This window comes from Oryctolagus cuniculus, chromosome 19 (genome assembly GCF_051225735.1).
Source record: "Oryctolagus cuniculus isolate XC-2025 breed Fujian yellow rabbit chromosome 19, ASM5122573v1, whole genome shotgun sequence".
Lineage (NCBI taxonomy): Eukaryota > Metazoa > Chordata > Mammalia > Lagomorpha > Leporidae > Oryctolagus > Oryctolagus cuniculus.
Window position 1 is genome coordinate 68,159,620 of NC_142885.1, and position 19,081 is coordinate 68,178,700.

The 19,081-nt window shown below is 59.3% G+C and overlaps 1 protein-coding gene and 2 long non-coding RNA genes across 5 annotated transcripts in view; 1 reads left to right on the forward strand and 2 right to left on the reverse strand.

Annotated features, from left to right (window-relative positions):
• SEC14L5 (SEC14 like lipid binding 5) overlaps nucleotides 1-9,659 on the reverse strand; it is a 38,359-nt gene extending 28,700 nt beyond the window's left edge. For 2 of the 3 annotated variants that reach the window (XM_051836303.3, XM_089321268.1), the window contains exons 1-2: nucleotides 9,434-9,659; nucleotides 8,792-8,894 (exon numbers count right to left, since the gene is read on the reverse strand). In XM_051836303.3, the coding sequence (XP_051692263.3) occupies nucleotides 8,792-8,854 (63 nt within the window). In that variant the 5' untranslated portion in view covers nucleotides 8,855-8,894; nucleotides 9,434-9,659. The remainder of the gene's footprint in view (nucleotides 1-8,791; nucleotides 8,895-9,433) is intronic. The other variant, XM_089321269.1, reaches the window with a different exon arrangement.
• Nucleotides 9,660-10,357: 698 nt separating this feature from the next.
• LOC138846927 (uncharacterized) lies at nucleotides 10,358-13,714 on the forward strand. The gene is made up of 3 exons (XR_016225975.1): nucleotides 10,358-10,496; nucleotides 10,603-10,837; nucleotides 13,576-13,714. It is a non-coding gene; the product is annotated as an uncharacterized LOC138846927 (long non-coding RNA).
• Nucleotides 13,715-14,451: 737 nt separating this feature from the next.
• On the reverse strand, nucleotides 14,452-16,202 carry LOC127488201 (uncharacterized). The gene is made up of 3 exons (XR_007915740.3): nucleotides 16,067-16,202; nucleotides 14,733-14,834; nucleotides 14,452-14,589 (listed from the first exon to the last, which is right to left on the reverse strand). It is a non-coding gene; the product is annotated as an uncharacterized LOC127488201 (long non-coding RNA).
• Nucleotides 16,203-19,081: the final 2,879 nt, after the last annotated feature.

The following is a 19,081-nucleotide window of genomic DNA, read 5'->3' on the forward strand; positions in this document are numbered from 1 at the left end:
AGCAAATGGAAGACCCCTCTTGCTCTCTGTCACTCTACCTTTCAAATAAATACATTTTTTAAAATATTTTTTAATTATTTATTTGACAGAGTTACAGACAATGACAGAGAGAGAGACAGAGAGAAAGGTCTTCCTTCTGTTGGTTCACTCCCCACATAGCCGTAACGGCCAGAGCTGTGCTGATCCGAAGCCAGGAGCCAGGTGCTTCCTCCTGGTCTCCCATGTGGGTGCAGGGCCCAAGCACTTGGGCCATCCTCCACTGCCTTCCTGGGCCACAGCAGAGAGCTGGACTGGAAGAGGAGCAACCGGGACAGAATCCAGCAGCCCGACCGGGACTAGAACCCAGGGTGCCGGCACTGCAGGTGGAGGATTAGCCTAACGAGCTGCGGCACCAGCCAATAAATACATTTAATAAAAATAAAAATGTAAGACAAAGGAGATCTGCAGACCAAGTGCACCCTGCAGCACTGGTGTGGCCCCGCCCACCAGCCTAGAAACTCCCAAGAGCTGGAGACAGAGCCTCCATTTGGGGGAGGAGGCTCTGCCCACACCTCGAGCTCAGACTTCCAGCCTTCACACTGTGGGAAGAGATATTTCTGCTCTCCTAAGCCACCGGGCTGTGCTGCGTCGTCCCGGCCGCTCCAGCAGACTCCAGGAGACCCGGCCGCGTAGCCTATCTATGCCTCGGCTTCCTCTTTAGCCGCGGGGACGGGAACAGCCTCTGAGCTGCTCCGTGGGCTGGCCCCCAGGGCAGCGCTCACCACGCGTCCCTGGGTCTGTGGCTTCTGGCTGGTTCTCGCTTTGGTGGGGGACTATGGGGTCCAGGCACCCTGGACACAGTCCCAATGCCAGCTGCCCCAGGGGGCCCTCACCAGCCCCGGTGCCACCGCAGGAGCTTGAGTCTCCTCCGCTTGGGAAACAGCAGAGCTCCTGCTGGGCAAGGTGCGTTCGCAAGCCCTGCCTCCCGCGTGCCTGCTCTGTGGCCCAGGGTAACCGGCACATCTTTTCCGTGCCTCAGTCTCCTCATCTGTGCAATGGAGCTGCCCACAGCACTTGTCTCACGGGGTGGCTTTGAGGAGTTCCTGTCTGAATGGGCCCTGGTGAGCCCCCGTCCAAGTCTGTTCAATAGAATGTACACGTCTGTTCAAGCAGAACCTGCGTGACCCACGGACTACCCGCCCCCACGGGCAGCACAGAGCGTGGGGAAGAAACGTGTGCGTGCGGTTTTACAGCCGTGTCATTCACAAGCGCCGTAAACTGGAAATGACACGCATGCCCATCAACTGATGGATGAACAAACCACACGCGGTGTGTTCAAAGGCAGCACTTGGCCGTGGAAAGTAATCCAAGCTTCCTGCTCATGCACACCAGGAAAGCGCACGTTTGGGGTCTGAGTCAGCGGATGCAGGGTCTCTCTTGCTCACTGTGGCTTCTGACTCCCACTTCCTGCTAAGTATAGACCGTGGATGACAGCAGGCGATGGCTCAGGTCATTGAGTTCCTACATCCTCATGGAAGCCTGGATTGAGTTCCTAGCTCCCAGCTTAAGCCCAGCCCAGTCAGCCATCACTGGCATTTAGAAAGTGAGCAAGCAGGCCAGCGCCGCGGCTCACTAGGCTAATCCTCTGCCTTGCGGCGCCAGCACACTGGGTTCTAGTCCCGGTCGGGGCGCCAGATTCTGTCCCGGTTGCCCCTCTTCCAGGCCAGCTCTCTGCTGTGGCCCGGGAGTGCAGTGGAGGATGGCCCAGGTGCTTGGGCCCTGCACCCCATGGGAGACCAGGAGAAGCATCTGGCTCCTGCCATCGGATCAGCGCGGTGCGCTGGCCAGGCGGCCATTGGAGGGTGAACCAACGGCAAAGGAAGACCTTTCTCTCTGTCTCTCTCTCTCACTGTCCACTCTGCCTGTCAAAAAAAAATTTTTTTTAAATAAAAAGAAAGTGAGCAAGCAGACAAGACCGCTTTTGCGTGTTCTCTCTCTCTCCACCTCCCCCCCTTCTGTGTCTCTGTCTAACAAGGAAACAAACGAGTTTACTTCAAAGCTTTCTGCAGGTTAAGCCACCACTTTGACGCCGGCAGCCGGCATTTCATACGAGTGCCAGTTTGGTTCAAGTCCCAGCTGCTCTGCTTCCCACCCAGCTCCCGCTAATGCACCTGGGACAGCAGCAGAAGATGGCCCAAGTACGTGGGCCCTGCCCCCGTGGGAGACCCAGATGAGCTCCTGGTTCCTGGCTTCGGCCTGATGCAGCCATTTAGAAAAAGAGCCAGCACGTGGAAGATCTCTCTCCCCGTTACCCTGCCTTTCAAATAAATAAATATTTTTTAAAATTTTTGAAATCCGTGCCTCACTTCTTTCATGATGCATATTTTCCAAGAATTTTTTAAAGACCTCTCAGACACAGTACAAGGTAGACGATAGCATTCTCACAGGTGTACACACGAGCATATAAAAACTCAGCTTTTTAGCTGTCAATCATTTCTCAGTTAAGTGTCTTTCAATTATACGGAGAGAAACCAGACCCAAAAGGCCACACACCACGTGACTGCATTCCAGTGAACGTCCACACAGGCGGATCCCGAGATGGAAGGCGGGTGCGTGGCTGCCTGTGTCGGAGGAGGGGGTGAGACTGCCGGGCCTGGAGTGGGGCTTCTTTTGGGGGAAGTTAGAAACTTCTTACTTTAGCTGTGCTGATGGTCACACGTGCATACACGACTCACGCTTGACCTCAGCTTCACGCATGCACAGTGTGTGACATGTGAGTCTCACGAAAGCCATCAACAGGGTAAACAGTCACAAACGCAGGCCAGACTGCACCAGCACTAAACGCTATGCCAGGCCATTGCTGGGCGCCCGCATCCCCTGCTCCACGTCTGTTCTCCAGGTGCGAGACTGAGGCGGGGCGGTGGGGGGGACCGGCCTGGCAGCTCTGGCTCATGACCCCCGGACCTTTGGCCCAGAGACAGAGGACCTGGAACCCACGAGACGCCCCCATGCCGGGGGCCCTGCATGCAGAGGACGCCCACCGACTTTGGATGTGTGGCTGCCTGTCCCACTCTGCTCCCCAAGGACAGAGAACACACCAAGGAAGAAGACAGCCCCGCCCCTGGATCCCCACCCTGCAGAAGCGGAGCTCACGGGAGGAACTTGAAGGGAGCTGCCCATCCACCTGATTGGAGACATTTTAGGAAAGGAAGTTTAATTTCTTCTAAAAAAAAAGTTTGGGAGGCTGGTGTTGTGGTGTAGTAGGCTAAGCCTCCACTTGCAGCACCGGCTTCCAATATGAGTGCCAGTTCATGTCCTGGCTGCTTCTCTTCCGATCCAGCTCCCTGCTAATGTCCTGGGAAAGCAGCAGAAGATGGCCAAGTGCTTGGGCCCCTGCACCCACGTGGGAGACCTGGAAGAAGCTCCTGGCTCCTGATCGGCCCAGCTCCGGCCATTGCGGCCATCTGTGGGGTGAACCTGCGGGTGGAAGACCTCTCTCTCTTTGCCTCTGCATCTCTCTCTGTCTCTCCCTCTCTCTGTAACTTCACCTCTCAAATAAATAGATAAGTAAATTTAAAATCTTAAAAAACAAAATTTAAGCTGGATCTAGAAAGTTCGTCTCAGCCAGTTCCACGAGCCCCATGTCGGTCACCGGTGCCATCGCCAGCGGACTCGGAGGAAGCAAGGGGCCGCCACAGCCTCCAGTGGGTTTTTTTAAAGAAAAACTACAAGGCCAGGGGCGCAGGGAAAACAGCTGAGTTCCTGTGAAAGTCGGCGGCGCCGGATCCACACTGAGCGCCAGTGTTCAGCAGAGAAACAAAGGCGGACACGGAGTGCGGAGCCCAGCTGTGTGCCCACACAGCGCGCAAGTCATGCTGAGTTATGCAGCTATTCCGGGACAATGCTGCTCTGTAGTGGCTTTGTCAGCGGTGTTGCTACGGCTTGGGACCATTTCACAGACAAGAACTTCACAAAGAAGTGAACGCAGGCACAGACAAGAAAGATTTGAACGCCTCCAGCTTCTTTTCTCTGCCCACTGCGCCTACACATCCACCCCCAGGGAGGGTGAACGCTGAGCGCCACCGTCACTGATGGAACTCAGCACAGCCTGGCGAAGGCGCTGCAGGCTCACAGCCGCCCTGTTCTCATGCGAGGTGTGACAGCCGCCGCCGGGCTTTATTTATTTATTTTAAAAGATGTATTTGTTGGGCCGGCGCCGCGGCTCACTAGGCTAATCCTCCGCCTAGCGGCGCCGGCACACCGGGTTCTAGTCCCGGTTGGGGCGCCGGATTCTGTCCCGGTTGCCCCTCTTCCAGGCCAGCCCTCTGCTGTGGCCAGGGAGTGCAGTGGAGGATGGCCCAGGTGCTTGGGCCCTGCACCCCATGGGAGACCAGGAAAAGCACCTGGCTCCTGGCTCCTGCCATCGGATCAGCGCGGTGCGCCGGCCGCAGCGCGCCAGCCGCGGCGGCCATTGGAGGGTGAACCAACGGCAAAAGGAAGACCTTTCTCTCTGTCTCTCTCTCTCACTGTCCACTCTGCCTGTCAAAAAAAAAAAAGATGTATTTGTTTATTTATTTGAAAGTTGGAGTTACAGAGAAAAATCTTCCATCTGTTGGTCCACTCCCTGAATCACCACAATGCCCAGGGCCAGGCCAGGCCGAAGCCAGGGGCCAGGAGCTTCAGCTGTGTCTCCCATACAGGTACAAGGGTCCAAGCCCTCGGGCCATCTTCCACTGCTTTCCTAGGCACATTAGTAGGGAGTTGGATTGGAAGTGGAGCAGATGGGATTCGAACCAGAGCCCATGTGGGATGCCAGCGTTGCAGGCAGCAGCTCATCCTATACACCACAGCGCTGGCCCCAGTGTGTTTTATTTTAGAATGCAACAGTTGTAAACATTTTTGAGAACCTTAAACATGCTCTATTTGCACTTACCAAGCCTATGCAATAGTTGGATTTTTATTCCACAGTTAGGTGTCATGTTCCAGATAGGTGGGGGACAGTGTCTCTCTTCAGTTGAATGACTAGTCTTAGAATACAAGGGGACTTCCAAGAGTTCATGGACAGTTGGGTATCTGCTGCAGTTCATGGACAGCTGGGTATCTGGATATGGGATGTTCACATCCTGTATCCAAGTGTCTGGCTTTGAGTCCCAGCTCTGCCTCTGAACCAGGTTCCCGCTTACCTCATCTTGGAAGGTAGCAGGTGATGGCTCAAGGACTTGGGTTCTTGCCACCCCCACGGGAGTCCTGCATTGAGCTCCAGGCTTCAGTGTGGCCTGGCCATTGTGGACATCTGGGGAATGAACCATTGGATGGAAGAGAGCTCTCTGTCTGTGTCCACCTATCTCTATATCTCTGTCTTTCAAACAAAATGAAAATAAATAAGCATTTTAAAAGAACTAGGCACTGTTTATCTTTAAAACAAAGTTCGTGGCGAGGGCAGGTTTTGTGGCACAGTAGGCTAAGTGGCCACTTGGGATGCCCACATCCTCTGAGTGTTGATTTGAGTTACAGCTGCTCTGGCTACAGTCCAGCTTCCTGCTGACACACCTGGAAGGCAGCAGACAGTGCCCCAAATACTGGGGTTCCTGTCGCACATGGGAGACCAAGATGGAGTTCTTGGTTCCTGGCTTCAGTCTGGCCCAGCTCTGGCTTTGCAAGCGTTTAGGGAGTGAACAAGTGAATGGAAGCTCTCTCTCTGTCTCTCTGTCACTCTGCCTTTCAAATATACAAACTTAAAAAAAAAAAAGTTCGTGGAAAATGGAGTTAATAGATAAGTTTATTTTTGGTGCAATTTTTTAAATCTATGTATAGAGGTAGGTGCTGTGGCGCAGTAGGTTAATCCTCCCCCTGCAGCGCCAGCATCCCATATGGGCGCTGGTTCTAGTCCCGGCTGCTCCTCTTCCCATCCAGCTCTCTGCTGTGGCCAGGGAAAGCAGTGGAGGATGGCCCAAGTGGTTGGGCCCCTGCACCCAGGTGGGAGACCAGGAAGAAGCACCTGGCTCCCAGCTTTGGATTGGCGCAGCTCCAGCCGTTGCAGCCATCTGGGGAGTGAACCAACAGACAGAAGACCTTTCACTCTGTCTCTCCCTCTCACTGTCTGTAACTCTACCTCTCAAATAAATAAATAAAATCTTTTTTTAAAAAAAAATCCATGTATAATATAATGGGCATTTTCCATGAATTTTTATTTGTTTTTTAAATATTTATTTATTTATTTGAGAGGCAGAGTTACAAAGAGAAGGAGGGAGAGAGAGAGAGAAAGGTCTTCCATTCTGCTGGTTCACTTTCCAAATGGCCACCATGACTAGAGATAGGCCAATCTGAAGTCAGGAGCCAGGAGCTTCTTCCAGGTCTCCCACATGGGTACAGAGGCCCAAGGACTTGGGCCACCTTCTGCTGCTTATCCAGGCCATAGCAGGGAGCTGGATCAGAAGAGGAGCAGCTGGGACTCGAACCAATGCCCTGATGGGATGCCGGTGCTACAGGTGGAGCCTTAGCCTACCACGCCACAGTGTGGCCGTCCAGGAATGTTTTGAAGACCCCTCGTGTGCAAGTGACCAGGAACCTTGGACTGAGCACGGTTACTTACTTTAATCTAGGACTTGCTCATATGCCCTGACACACACGTACAGAGTCCCTTTTAATCCCCACGACAACCTCCGCGTGCATGTGACCTTGCTCCTGCCACACAGGAGGGCGCTCAGGCTCAGGCAGGAGACCCCCACAGGCGAGCCGCGGCTGGGACCCAGGGCTCCTGAGCCACGCCGAAGCCTCTTCATCACTCCTCGGAGACCCCTGGCTACAAAGAAGGCCTGTGGCCCAGCCACAGGCAAAGACAGCAGCCATGGCGACAGCCCGACCTCAGGGGGCGCTTTCCACACACCAGGCCCTTACTGCAGTAACAGCCTGACCCCATGACCTCACGACCCCATGACCTCATGACCTCACGACCTCATGACCTCAAAGGGCGCTTCCCATACATCAGGAGCCGAGCGTGCATGACACCAGGATGTGAAAACAGGTGATTCCTATTTTAGAGCCGGGAGTGCAGGCTCAGAGAGCAGAGCCCTTGGAGAGGAGGCTGGGGTGACACAGCAGGGGTGGGTGGGCAGCTGGGGGCGGATTCAGGCGACTGACACTTTCCACACAGTTATTTATAAGACCCTTGGTGCAACTACACAGCTGCAGGCCACGGGCACACACAGCCAGGGACAACAGGACTCATCCGTGGACTCCCCCCGCCCTGCCACCCCTGCAGGTGCCCCCATTTCACTGAGCAAGATCAAGAAGCCCAGGAGGCAGAACGTGGAACCACACAGGAGTCCCACGTGTGCCTGTCTCCAGCACCCATACAATGGTGAAAGGACCCCAAACCCAGGAGACCTCGAGCCCAGGACACTCTCCCAAGCCCCGCCCACCTTGCTGCAGCACACTGGCACGTCCCGTGGCTACCCTGCCCCTACCCTGAGAGGCACTGAGCCCATACCCTTCCTGCCCCTCCTCATGCCCTCTCCTGGTCTCAGCCTCCTTGAAGGGGTGAGGACGGAAGTCTGTGGGCATGAGGAGGACACTGGGGGTCTCCTGCTTAAGATCAAGGCTCTGGAGTCCCCTCTGCAAGGACCTGAGCTCCAGCTCCGCCTTCTCCTCACTGCAGGACTGGGGGCCATCCCTGCACCTGTCCAAGTCTCAGTTTAGTGGAGGTAAAACAGGACCTGGGGATTACACAGAATGGAATCATGTGTGACAACTGAGCACTGTGTACACTCAATGGATGGCTACTACTTCACTACCACCATTACTACCATCATCACCATCACCACCACCATCACCATCATGGCATCACCATCACCATCATAGCATCATCATCACCACCACTACCATCACCATCACCACCACTACCACTACCACCACCATCACCATCACCACCATCACTACAACCACCACCACCATCACCATCACCACCACCATCACCATCACAGCATCACCATCACCATCACCACCATCACAGCATCACCATCACCACCACCACCATCACCACCACTGCCACCTCCACCACCACCATCACAGCATCAGCATCACCATTACCATCACAGCATCACCACCACCATCACCATCACAGCATCACCACCATCACCATCATCACCACTACCACCACCATCACCATCACCATCAACATCACCACCATCACGATCATCACCATCACCATCAACATCACCATCAGCACCATCACAGCATCACCATCACCATCACCACCATCACCATCACCATCACCACCATCACCATCACAGCATCACCACCACCATCACCATCACAGCATCACCATCACCACCATCACCATCATCATCATCACCATCACCATCACTATCACAGCTTCAGCCTCACCACCATCCCCATCACAGCATCACCATCACCATCACCACCACCATCACCACCACCATCACCATCACCACCACCATCACCATCACCATCACCATCACCGCATCACTGTCATAACTACATTTCCCAAGATTACTACTGTTATCACTACACAAAAGGACAGTGCTGGCTTCGTCCCTGATGTCCTGTGTTCTGTCAGGAAGGTCTGGGGTGAGAGGCAGGTAAGCTTTAGCAGAGAGACGAGATCCCAGGAGTTCTGGTGAAAGGTGGGAGGGGACAGCTAGGCGGGAGGCCCTGGTTAGGAATCTGACCCACCCAGTCAGCACACAGCACTCCTCTGACTGGGGGCCCATGGGGTCCCCTCTCCCTCCTGCCTCAGCTGTCGAGTCTCTCCAACCCCCACGTGAGGGGCCGGAGAATCGGGGTCACTCACCGCCATGACCAGTTCGAACGGATACTTGTAGACGCGGACAGGAGACTGGTACTTCTGCACCATGTTCACGCCGGAAGCCACCAGGCAGGGGTGTGCACAGAGCCTGGGACGAGGGGTGACAGTGAGGCAGCAGCTGCCTGCAGGCACACAGGGACACTGCCCACCTGCCCTCTGGCCCCACTCAAACATGGCCTACCCCATAAAGTGAGGGACCCGATACAGTCCCTAAATTACTGCAGGGCAGGCCCCAAATCCCTGTCCTGGGCATTACCCAGGGCCTCAGACCACCCCCACTCCTCCAAGAGCACTCAACACCCTCCCGAACTGTCTGCTGTCCCCACCACTGAGGACCCCTCACCACCCCCACATAAAAACACACGCCTGTCATTGCACCCCACAGCCTGCCACGGGCCTCCCCAGAGACCCCTGCACCCGCACTCCCGTGGTCCCCCAAGACCTCAGCCGTCACATGTCCTGTCTCTGTGCGCCCCCCACCCCGCACTCATGCACGACTCCCCTCCCACAGGGGACCCCCTTGCACGTGCACCCAGCTCCTGGGGCCCTCACAGCTCCTCAGCGCGCACACGCGTCCGCACACACACGCACAGACGCGCGCGCACAGCCCCCCACAGCCCCGCTCACCCTCGTCCTTGGAGCCCCCAGGGACGCAGCCCGGGGGCAGGACCCTCAGCGTTCGCCCGGTCCCGGAGCTGAACCCGCCGAGGACCTCGCGGTCTCCTGGCCCAGAGCGCAGCGCCCGGGGTGAGGCAGGGCTGAACGGCAGTTGCCCGGCCCGGGGAGTCCGGCCCTGCACACCCCGCGGCTCGGCCAGCCGGGGGAGGCGTCCGGGAGACCGGAGAGAGGCCGGCCGGGCGGGGAGTGCTCCAGGACCCGGGACAGCGGAGAGCAGGGGCTGGCCCCGCCCCCGGACGGTCCCGCCCACGCCTCCTGCCGCAGCCCCCGCCCAGATATAACCCCGACCCCGGACTGGCCCCGCCCCAGCCTGGCCACGCCCTCCTAACGCGGCCCCAGCCTTAGCCCCTCCTTCTGCTTAACGCGCCATTTGGCCACGCCCAAGGCCCAGTTCTGAATCCAGATTGGCCACGCCTCAGGTCGGCCACGCCTCCAGAAGGCCCAGCTTCTAAGACTCCAGGCCGGGAGGCTGGCCCCGCCCTAGCCTAGCCACGCCCTCCTAACGCCGTCCCAGTCTTAGCCCCTCCTGCTGTACGCGCCCTTTGGCCACGCCCAAGTCCCAGCTCGGCTTCCAGATTGGCCACGCCTCAGGTAGGCCACGCCCCTGAGTGCCCCGCCTCTAAAGCTCCGGCCCCGGAGGCTGGCCCAGGCTCCACCCCTGCCCGCCCTGCCCCCTGAAGGACCTAGCTCCCGCGAGCTGCCCCGCGTCACCGTGCACTTTGCGTTATCCCAGATAGATGAACCTCGCGGTGGCTGCTGCTGGGCTTCAGCCGCGCCCCAGGCCACTCCCAGTCACTGTCCCTCCGCGCGTGTAGCGGGCACCTAGTGAGTGGCAGGTGCTGGAGGAGTCCCCGGTGGGCTCAGCTGGAGTTGGCCGCGCGCCGGGGCACACAGGCCGGGAACAAACACCGCCAAGGCGGTGTGGAGGTGAAAAACGCCGGAGAGCGAGCGAGCGAGCAGCGGGGAGGGTGCGAGACGCAGAGCGGGCCAGAGCCCGCCGCCCTCAGCGAAGGTCAGCCCCGCGCCCTCGTAGCGCTGCCCGGCTCTCTCCGTCCACTGGGCCTGCAGAAGCGAGAAGCCGGCTCCGGACGCGGTCATCTCCGTGTCCACTCTTCCAGGCCGGCCTGCGCCCCCGCCAAATGCCCGTTCCCCTCGTCGAGGAAACCTCGGAGATGCACCTGCGCGCGGCGCTGGGCGCTCACAGCCGTGGCTGCGTGCCGGCACCTGGACTGTCCGCGTGCACCTGTCCGCCGGATCCCACCTGGGACCGGGCAGGACCGGGCACCCGAGGGTCCCACCTCCGCCACGAGGTGGCAGCAAACGACAGCCCATGGCGCCTGGAGCACCTCAAAGGTGAGTTGTGGGGCTCAAGGAGTCCAGCGGTATTGGGCGCCAAAGAGCCGCCTGAGCGAGGCGTGGTGACCAGAAGCCCTGGGAGCGAAAGGCGTCAGTCCGCGCCTGCTCTGTTCCCAGCAAAGCGGCTGCAGGGGGGCGTGAGGGCCACTGCCCCCTCCTCCTCCAGCCCCGGGGAGGTGGCTGCCCCGCCTGAGCCGCACCAGGCACCGTGTGCAGGTTCGCAAACCCAGGAGTCTGGTCCCCAGCGCTCGCTTCCCGGGGTGTGCAGCGGAGACGCCTTCCAGGGCTGCCTTCCCAGCCTGGGCTGTATCCTACCAGGTGCCCAGGGCCCCGAGGGAGGCGGTCCTGGTCCCAGGAGGGTTGGGTGAGCAGCCAGCCTCAGGGCAGACCCTCAGGCTCTGTCTGCTGCTTCACCCCCACCACAGCTGCCAGGTGAGTGGAGGGGTTTGGGGGACCCCAGAGGCCACCCCGAGTCCTTGAACACCCTCCCAGCAGGTAGGCCACTGCCTCAGGAAATTCACCGTTAGAGACGCGTCTGTGTGAGTAGAAGGCTAGATGCAGCACAGATGTGCCTGGGAGGTGTCCTGCTGGGATAGGTGCTCAGCTGGGCCGCTCGGGGTGACGCCAAACACAGGGGGGTCAGGAGGGGTTGGCAGCCGGGGGACTCCAGACCCTTGTGGGCACACAGTGGCCCTAGGCGTGGGCCTTGGAGTCCACAGTAGCCCCAGTCGGTGTCGAGGCAGGTGAGACTGGGGCAAACAGGGTGAGGTGCCCCCACCTTTGGTTATTGTGGGAAAATACAGGTGAACGTGGCCACGTTAGCCACCTGCTGTGTGCAGTGCTGTGGCATTTAGCACGTTCACCACCACCCCTGCCCAGTGCACCCCGAAGGGCCCCCTGTCTGGGGTGTTGCTCCTCCCCCATGCTCCCCATCCCTGGTAGCCACTCACCTGCTCCCAGAGGGCTTGTCCAGGGGCTGCCTCTAAGTTGTGCTGTGCTGTTTCTCATTGACGGTAACTTTGGTTTTCTGCTCGACAGGCAGAGACAGACAGGCAAGCACAGGAGGTCTTCCATCTGCGGCTCGCTCCCTGAATGCCCAGGACGGCTGGGCTGGGCCAGGCTGGAGCCGAGAGCCAGGAGCTCACGCTGGGTCTCCCGTCTCCATGGCAGGGATCCACCTACTTGAGCTACCATCTGCACATTAGCAGGAAGCCAGAATTGGAAGCAGAGCCGGGATTCAAACCCAGGTCCTCCACTGTGGATGCAGGCAACCCAACCAGCGTCTTCAGCCCTGGGCCAAGTGCCTGCCCCAAAGTTGTGTTCTCGCTGCCCACTTCTCAGAGCAGAGCCCAGAGGCCTCCTCAACTTGGGCGCTTCGGGAACCAGCAGTGTTGTGGGCAGGGCCCTGTGTGCAGGTGGGCAGGCTGGAACCTGCCCCACTCCGTGCCAGGGTCCTGGTCATGGGAACAGCCTTGGTGGATGAGAGGCTGAGTCTGGGGGAGTCTGACCCAAGGGGGCTGCAGGGCCAGGCCTCACTCACCTTGACCCAGCCCCGCCCCAAGTCCATTCACTTCCTCATATGCTGCCCCAGGTTCAAAGGTCATGTGTAAAGGTCATAAAACAGCTGTGCAGAGCGTGGAGAGAAGAGGTCCGGGCAGGGGTCTGACAGCAGTGGGGAGCCAGCGTGGACTGAGGGAGGGAGCAGGGTAGCACAGTGGTTAGCATAGGTGATGGGTCAGGCCCCGGTGTGAGCTCTGGTCCTGCTGCCTCCCAGCTGTGTGGCTGCAGTGTCCCCCCCTTTGAAAGGGGGAGACACGGAAAATGAGCCTTGGAAAGCAACAAAGCATTGGCAGGTGATAGACTGGGAGGACTGTGCTGAGAGAAGCAAGCACTGCGGGAGACGTGGGGACAGGAGAGCGGGGTGGCGCTCACCAGGCTTTGATGGGGACAGAGCTTCTGGGTCCTGGGACAGGGACCGCGGCAGGGGCTGACGGCAGCACCAGTGGCTGCCCTGCACCAGGCTGCCTGGGCGTGGACAAGCAATGCACGCCCTGCTGTGTACACTTCGCCTTGAGTTCGCAAGTCCCATTGGAAAAGTTGTTTAAAATGAGGGTGATGGGCAGGCATGCAGCAGCGCGGGTGGAGCCGCCACTTGGGACCCCCACGTCCCAGGTTGGAGTGCTCAGAATCCAGCCTCCTGCCAATGTGCTTGCAAGGCAGCAGAAGGCGGCTCACGGGCGCCTGACACCTGCATGGGGGACCTGCATGGAATTCCTGGCTCCTGGCTTCAGCCTGGTCCAGCCCCGGCTATTGCAGCTGTTTGGGGAGTGAACCAGCAGATGGAAACGCTCCCTCCCCCTCCCCTCCCCCTCCATCCCCCCTCCTTCTTCCCCTCCCTCTCTTGCTCTGCCTTTGAAATCAATAAGTAAATCTGAAAATGAAAGAGAGCAGTGACCATGCTGTCCCACGGCTGATGGAGATCAGGCAAGGACCATGGCAGGTGCTGGGTGTCCGAGCTAGCGCAGAGGGAGGGGCCGTGCTGAGCATGGGTGGAGGTTGTGGCCAGCCTGCGCAGGACAGTGACAGCTCTGACTGTCTGGGCCATACCTTGCACACCACAACTCCCTTACCCGAAGTGTACAATTAAATGGTTTCCCTGTAGTTAGAGTTGCACACCATCACCACGATTTTCTTTTTATATTTTATTTGTTGTCTTATTTTCATTGACTCGACAGCTGGAGAGACAGAGATCCACTTCAGAACATTGTCATCTGTGAGACGTGGCCAGGACAGACGTGGGGTCGGTTCCAGGCCCCACTCCTGACCCGGCTTCCTGTTAACGCAGACCCTGGGAGGCTGCGCTGATGATTTGGTACTCGGGCCCCTGGCACCCACGTGGGAGACCTGCATGGAGTACTCGGGCCCCTGGCACCCGCGTGGGAGACCTGCGTGGAGTACTCGGGCCCCTGGCACCCGTGTGGGACACCTGCGTGGAGTACTCGGGCCCCTGGCACCCGCGTGGGACACCTGCGTGGAGTACTCGGGCCCCTGGCACCCGTGTGGGAGACCTGCATGGAGTACTCGGGCCCCTGGCACCCGCGTGGGAGACCTGCGTGGAGTACTCGGGCCCCTGGCACCCGCGTGGGAGACCTGCGTGGAGTGCTTTGCTCTCAGTGTGGGCCAGGCCCAGCCATGGCTGTTGGGGGCTGTTGGGGAATGAACCAGCAGATGGAAGATTTCCATGTGTTGTGTCCCTCTCTGACTGGCTGTGTGCCTGACTGTCTCTCTCACCTTCTCAAACAACCATTATTTTAACAAAAAGATATAACCATTTTCAAAAAGAACCCTGACACCTTTGCCGCCCCAGCCCTCAGCAACCACATCCGATTTTGGTCTGTGGCTTTGCCCGCTCTGGGGGCAATGTGCATGGGACGGGCAGCTTTTCTCCGGCCGTAAGTGGTCTGGCACATGCATGTTGGCTGAGTGGCAGCCTACCGCCCGGGCTGCGTGTGCTTTACCGCGTCTCCCACCGTGGTCGGATCCGGAGTATTCGCATGATGGGGACGAGCTCCAAGGCCGGCAGGGTGGTGCCGTGCTGGCGTTTCTCCCATGGGTGTGCCTGGCCGGGACCAAACCCGGACCCAGCCAGTTCTCTTGGGGTCTGAAGACACGCAAGCGGCACAGAGGCATGGAGGAAGGCCCCGCTGCTCTGCAGGCGACCACTGTCCTCTGTCCCAGCCTGTGGGTGGCTACAGCGGGAGGGGGTGCCATTGGAAGGAGAGACCCACTCCCACCCCTCCCCTCCCCAGGAGCTGTCTCAGGCCCAAGCCACCTTGAGGGGTGCAGCAGAAGCACCCCTCGTACATGTCCCAGCACAGGACTGCCAGCTTACCGTGGTATAGTCCAGAGGTCAGGGGCCTGAGCTCCGTCTCACAGCCAAAGTCAAGGCTGAAGGGAGACCCTCTCCTGGCCTTGAGGAGATTCCAGGAGCCACCTGCAGAGGGCGATACAGAGCGCATGTCTCTGCCCATCCCGGGGGTCCTCCCCACGCTGTGGGTGGGGGCAGAGTCTGCAGCGGTCACCCCTCCAGCCAGCGAAGGGGGCACCATGGACGTGAGCAGAGAGGAGATCCCGAGGCTCCTTGGCCAAGCCTGTGAGCCCCGCAGCACCGCTCGGGTCAGCACACGAGGTTTTCAGGTGCTGACGGCTGGGGAAGGAAAACAGCAAAGGCCTCCCCCGTGGGGGGTTCAACCCCAAGCCTGGTGCTGATGGGAGAGGGCCCGTCACCATGGAGACAGGTGCTGGCTCAGCAGGAGAGAAGGGTGAGCCACAAAGAGACGGAGCAGACGGTGGTGCGGGAGTAGGTGGCCAGTGCAAAGGCCCTGAGGTCAGAGTTGCTCTGTGGGTTCAAGGAAAGTGGGGGACTGGTGTCTGCAGGGGGAGGGGGCCCTCGGGGGGCATGGGGAGGAGGGGGCGCCAGCTCGCAGGGGCCGAGGGAGGGAGTGCAGTAGTTGGCTGTCCGCTTTTGCTGCTGAGGGGCCTGGGAGCAGAAGTGGAGTGTGGATCAGGCAAGTACAGAGACTTCTGCCCCAGCGCTCCGGATGCTGAGTGGAAATAAACTGCAGTGGGTGGGCAGGGGGGGAGCAGGGGGAAGCCCACAGGGAGGAGGGGGCACCAGGAGTTGACAGCAGTGATGTAGGCGAGAGCCACAGGCCCCCTGCCCAGGGAGACGTGAGCCCCAGGCCCTGCTGTGCGGCAGGCGCTGGAGGGGAAGAGAGGAGCCGGGAACTGGGAGACCAGGAGGGCAGCCCCACACAGGGATGAGCCAAGGGTGCAGCCGGGGAACATGGACTGCAGTGTCCACCATGCACAGCCCACTCGGACCAGTCTGTCATGGGGGACTGAGCACTGGGGTCAGACCAGGGACTGGGCCTGTGGGAGGGTCACTAAAGCCTACCCCGCCCTGCCCAGCTGCCCCCACCTGGGGGGGCGGGGCAGGGCCGTGGGTTGCCCACTTCTCCAGGCTGGGACCTTCGAGCTCTCTGGATGCACCTGTGGCATAGCCTCTGGCACACACGGCTGGTGGAGTTGACATTGATTACATAGATAGGCACAAAGAATCAGAGTAGGCATGGATTTCCTGCTTTTGCACCAAAATAAACTTGTCTTTTTAAAAAAATTATTTATTTGAAAGGCAGAGTTACAGAGAGAGGGGGAGGTACTCACTGAGAGGTCTTCCATCGGCTGGTTTACTCCCCAAATGGCTGCAACGGCCGGGGCTGGGCCAGGTGGAAGCCAGGAGTCAGGAGTTTTCTCCAGGTCTCCCACATGGATGGTAGGGGCCCAGGGACTTGGGCCATCTCCCGCTGCTTTCCCAGGCCATAGCAGGGAACTGGATCGGGAGTGTAGCAGCCAGGACTCAAACCAGTTCCCATATGGGATGCCGGTGCTGTCTTTTCATTCCATTTCTCCAGACGTTTTGAAGTACACTCGCGTGCTCACATAAATAAACTCGATGTGACATAAGCAGGGAGATGAGCCTCTCCCTTCCTGGGTCCCAGGGGCTCACAACCTCCCCAGTCCCAGCGGCCACGCCTGGGACCTCAGGGCTGGGAGGAGGGACTGTGTGTCCAGCACCCACTGACACTGACTCATCCGTGCCTGGGGGATTAAGCCTTTCCCTGTGACCAGAGGATGGCCTGGGAGGGCCGCCCCGGGGGACGCGGCTGCCTGGGCCAGAGAGGAATGTTTTAGCTCAGCATGGAGAGCAGACAGAGGCCCAGGCAGATCCCGACCGGCACAGGCAGCGACCCTGCAGCTCTGTCCCAGATCACAGCCGCCCAGAGCCCAGCACCTGAAAACCTGCATGTGGGCGGTCCTGCTCCCCACCCGCCACACCCCGGCTTCCTTCCTGGTCAGGCCTGCATTCCTCCACGGCCCCAGGACCTGAGGGTTTCAGTTTCCTGACGCACTGTGGCTCTCCCGCTGATGGGCACGTAGGCGCCTTCCCTTTTGTAAAAATGTTTGTTTGCTTGGCTGTCCCTGACCCGCCTCACACAGGAGCCCCCTTGCTGGCTGCTGTCTCCCTAGGGTGGGGCATGCAATCGGTGCTCCCCAAATGGGGGTGCCTGAGTGAATGTGAGTACCTGTGCATGGTGGATACTGCAGTCCATGTTCCCTGGCTGCCCCCTCGTGGGGGCAGAGACGGGCGTGCTCCCCTGGGGTGGGGAGGGGCCTGGTTGCCATGGGGGAGGCAGCGCTGTGTAGGACAGAAGAACTCCCCTTCCTCATCAGGCCCTGACCCCTTCAGCCTCAGGGCTGACCACTGCCCTTACCATGTCCCTGAGCCCTTCCGCGTGTGTCTCTGGGCCAACCACAGACCTTGTGGATACACAGGAGAGGCCAAGGTGGCCTCAGACTCGCAGCAAGCTCTCTGAGGCAGGAACCCTCATCCCGTGTACTCGATCTTATATCCTGAGTGCCTAGAACAGGGTCTGTCACTTGACAGGTGCTCAAGAAATATTGACGGGTGAACAAACGAATTAGTGAGTGAGTGAGTAAATGACCAAACTCCTTCTCTCCCTTTAGACTCAGGATCTACTCCCTCGTGCCTGGTCCTCCTCTAGGGTCTTTTCCTGGGACCACCACAGTGCATTGGTTCTCTCATCCATCTCCTACCCATCTATCCTCCTATCTATCCATCTTCCCACCCACCCATCCTCCCACCTACCCACCCATCCATCCTCCCATCCACCCATCCATCCTCCCATCCACCCATCCATCCATCCCCCACCCATCCATCCATTCCCCACCCATCCATCCACCCACCCCCCATCCACCCACCCACCCATCCATCTCCCACCCATCTATCCATCCCCCACCCACTCATTCACCCATCCACCCATCCTTCCATCCATCCTCCCACTCATCCACCCATCCACCCATCCATCCATCCCCCACCCACCCATCCATCCTCCCACTCATCCATCCACCCATCCATCCATCCCCCACCCATCCATCCTCCCACCCATCTATCCATCCCCCCACCCCCACCCACCCCCCCACCCACCCCATCCATCATCAACCACCCATCCATCCACCCACCATCCCACCCATCCATCCCATCCTCCACCCCATCCATCCATCCACCCAATCCCCACCCACCACCCATCCATCCTCCCACCCACCACCCATCCATCCTCCCACCCATCCATCCATCCCCCACCCACCCACCATCCATCCATCCATCCATCCCCCACCCACCCACCCATCCATCCCCCCATCCCCCCATCCCCCATCCATCCCCCACCCATCCATCCATCCCCCACCCATCCATCCATTCCCACCCATCCATCCATCCCCACCCATCCATCCATCCCACCCATCCATCCATCCACCATCCACCCCATCCATCCATCCACCCACCTCCCATCCATCCTCCCATCCATCCATCCCCCATCCATCCATCCCCCCCATCCATCCCCCCATCCACCCACCCACCCATCCATCTCCCACCCATCTATCCATCCCCCACCCACTCATTCACCCATCCACCCATCCTTCCATCCATCCTCCCACTCATCCACCCATCCACCCATCCATCCATCCCCCACCCACCCATCCATCCTCCCACTCATCCATCCACCCATCCATCCATCCCCCACCCATCCATCCTCCCACCCATCTATCCATCCCCCACCCCACCCCCCCACCCACCCCCATCCATCCATCCACCCACCCATCCATCCTCCCACCAATCCACCCACCTTCCCATCCATCCATTCACCCATCCTCCAACCCACCCACCCATCCATCCTCCCACCCATCCATTCACCCATCCTCCCCACCCACCCACCCATCCATCCCCCCATCCCCCCATCCCCCCATCCATCCCCCACCCATCCATCCATCCCCCACCCATCCATCCATTCCCCACCCATCCATCCATCCCCCACCCATCCATCCATTCCCCACCCATCCATCCATCCCCCACCCATCCCCCATCCATCCATCCACCCACCCTCCCATCCATCCTCCCATCCATCCATCCCCCCATCCATCCATCCCCCCCATCCATCCCCCCATCCACCCACCCACCCATCCATCCCCCACCCATCCATCCATCCCCCACCCACCCACCCATCCACCCATCCTTCCATCCATCCTCCCACTCATCCACCCATCCACCCATCCATCCACCCACCCATCCACCCACCCACCCATCCATCCTCCCACTCATCC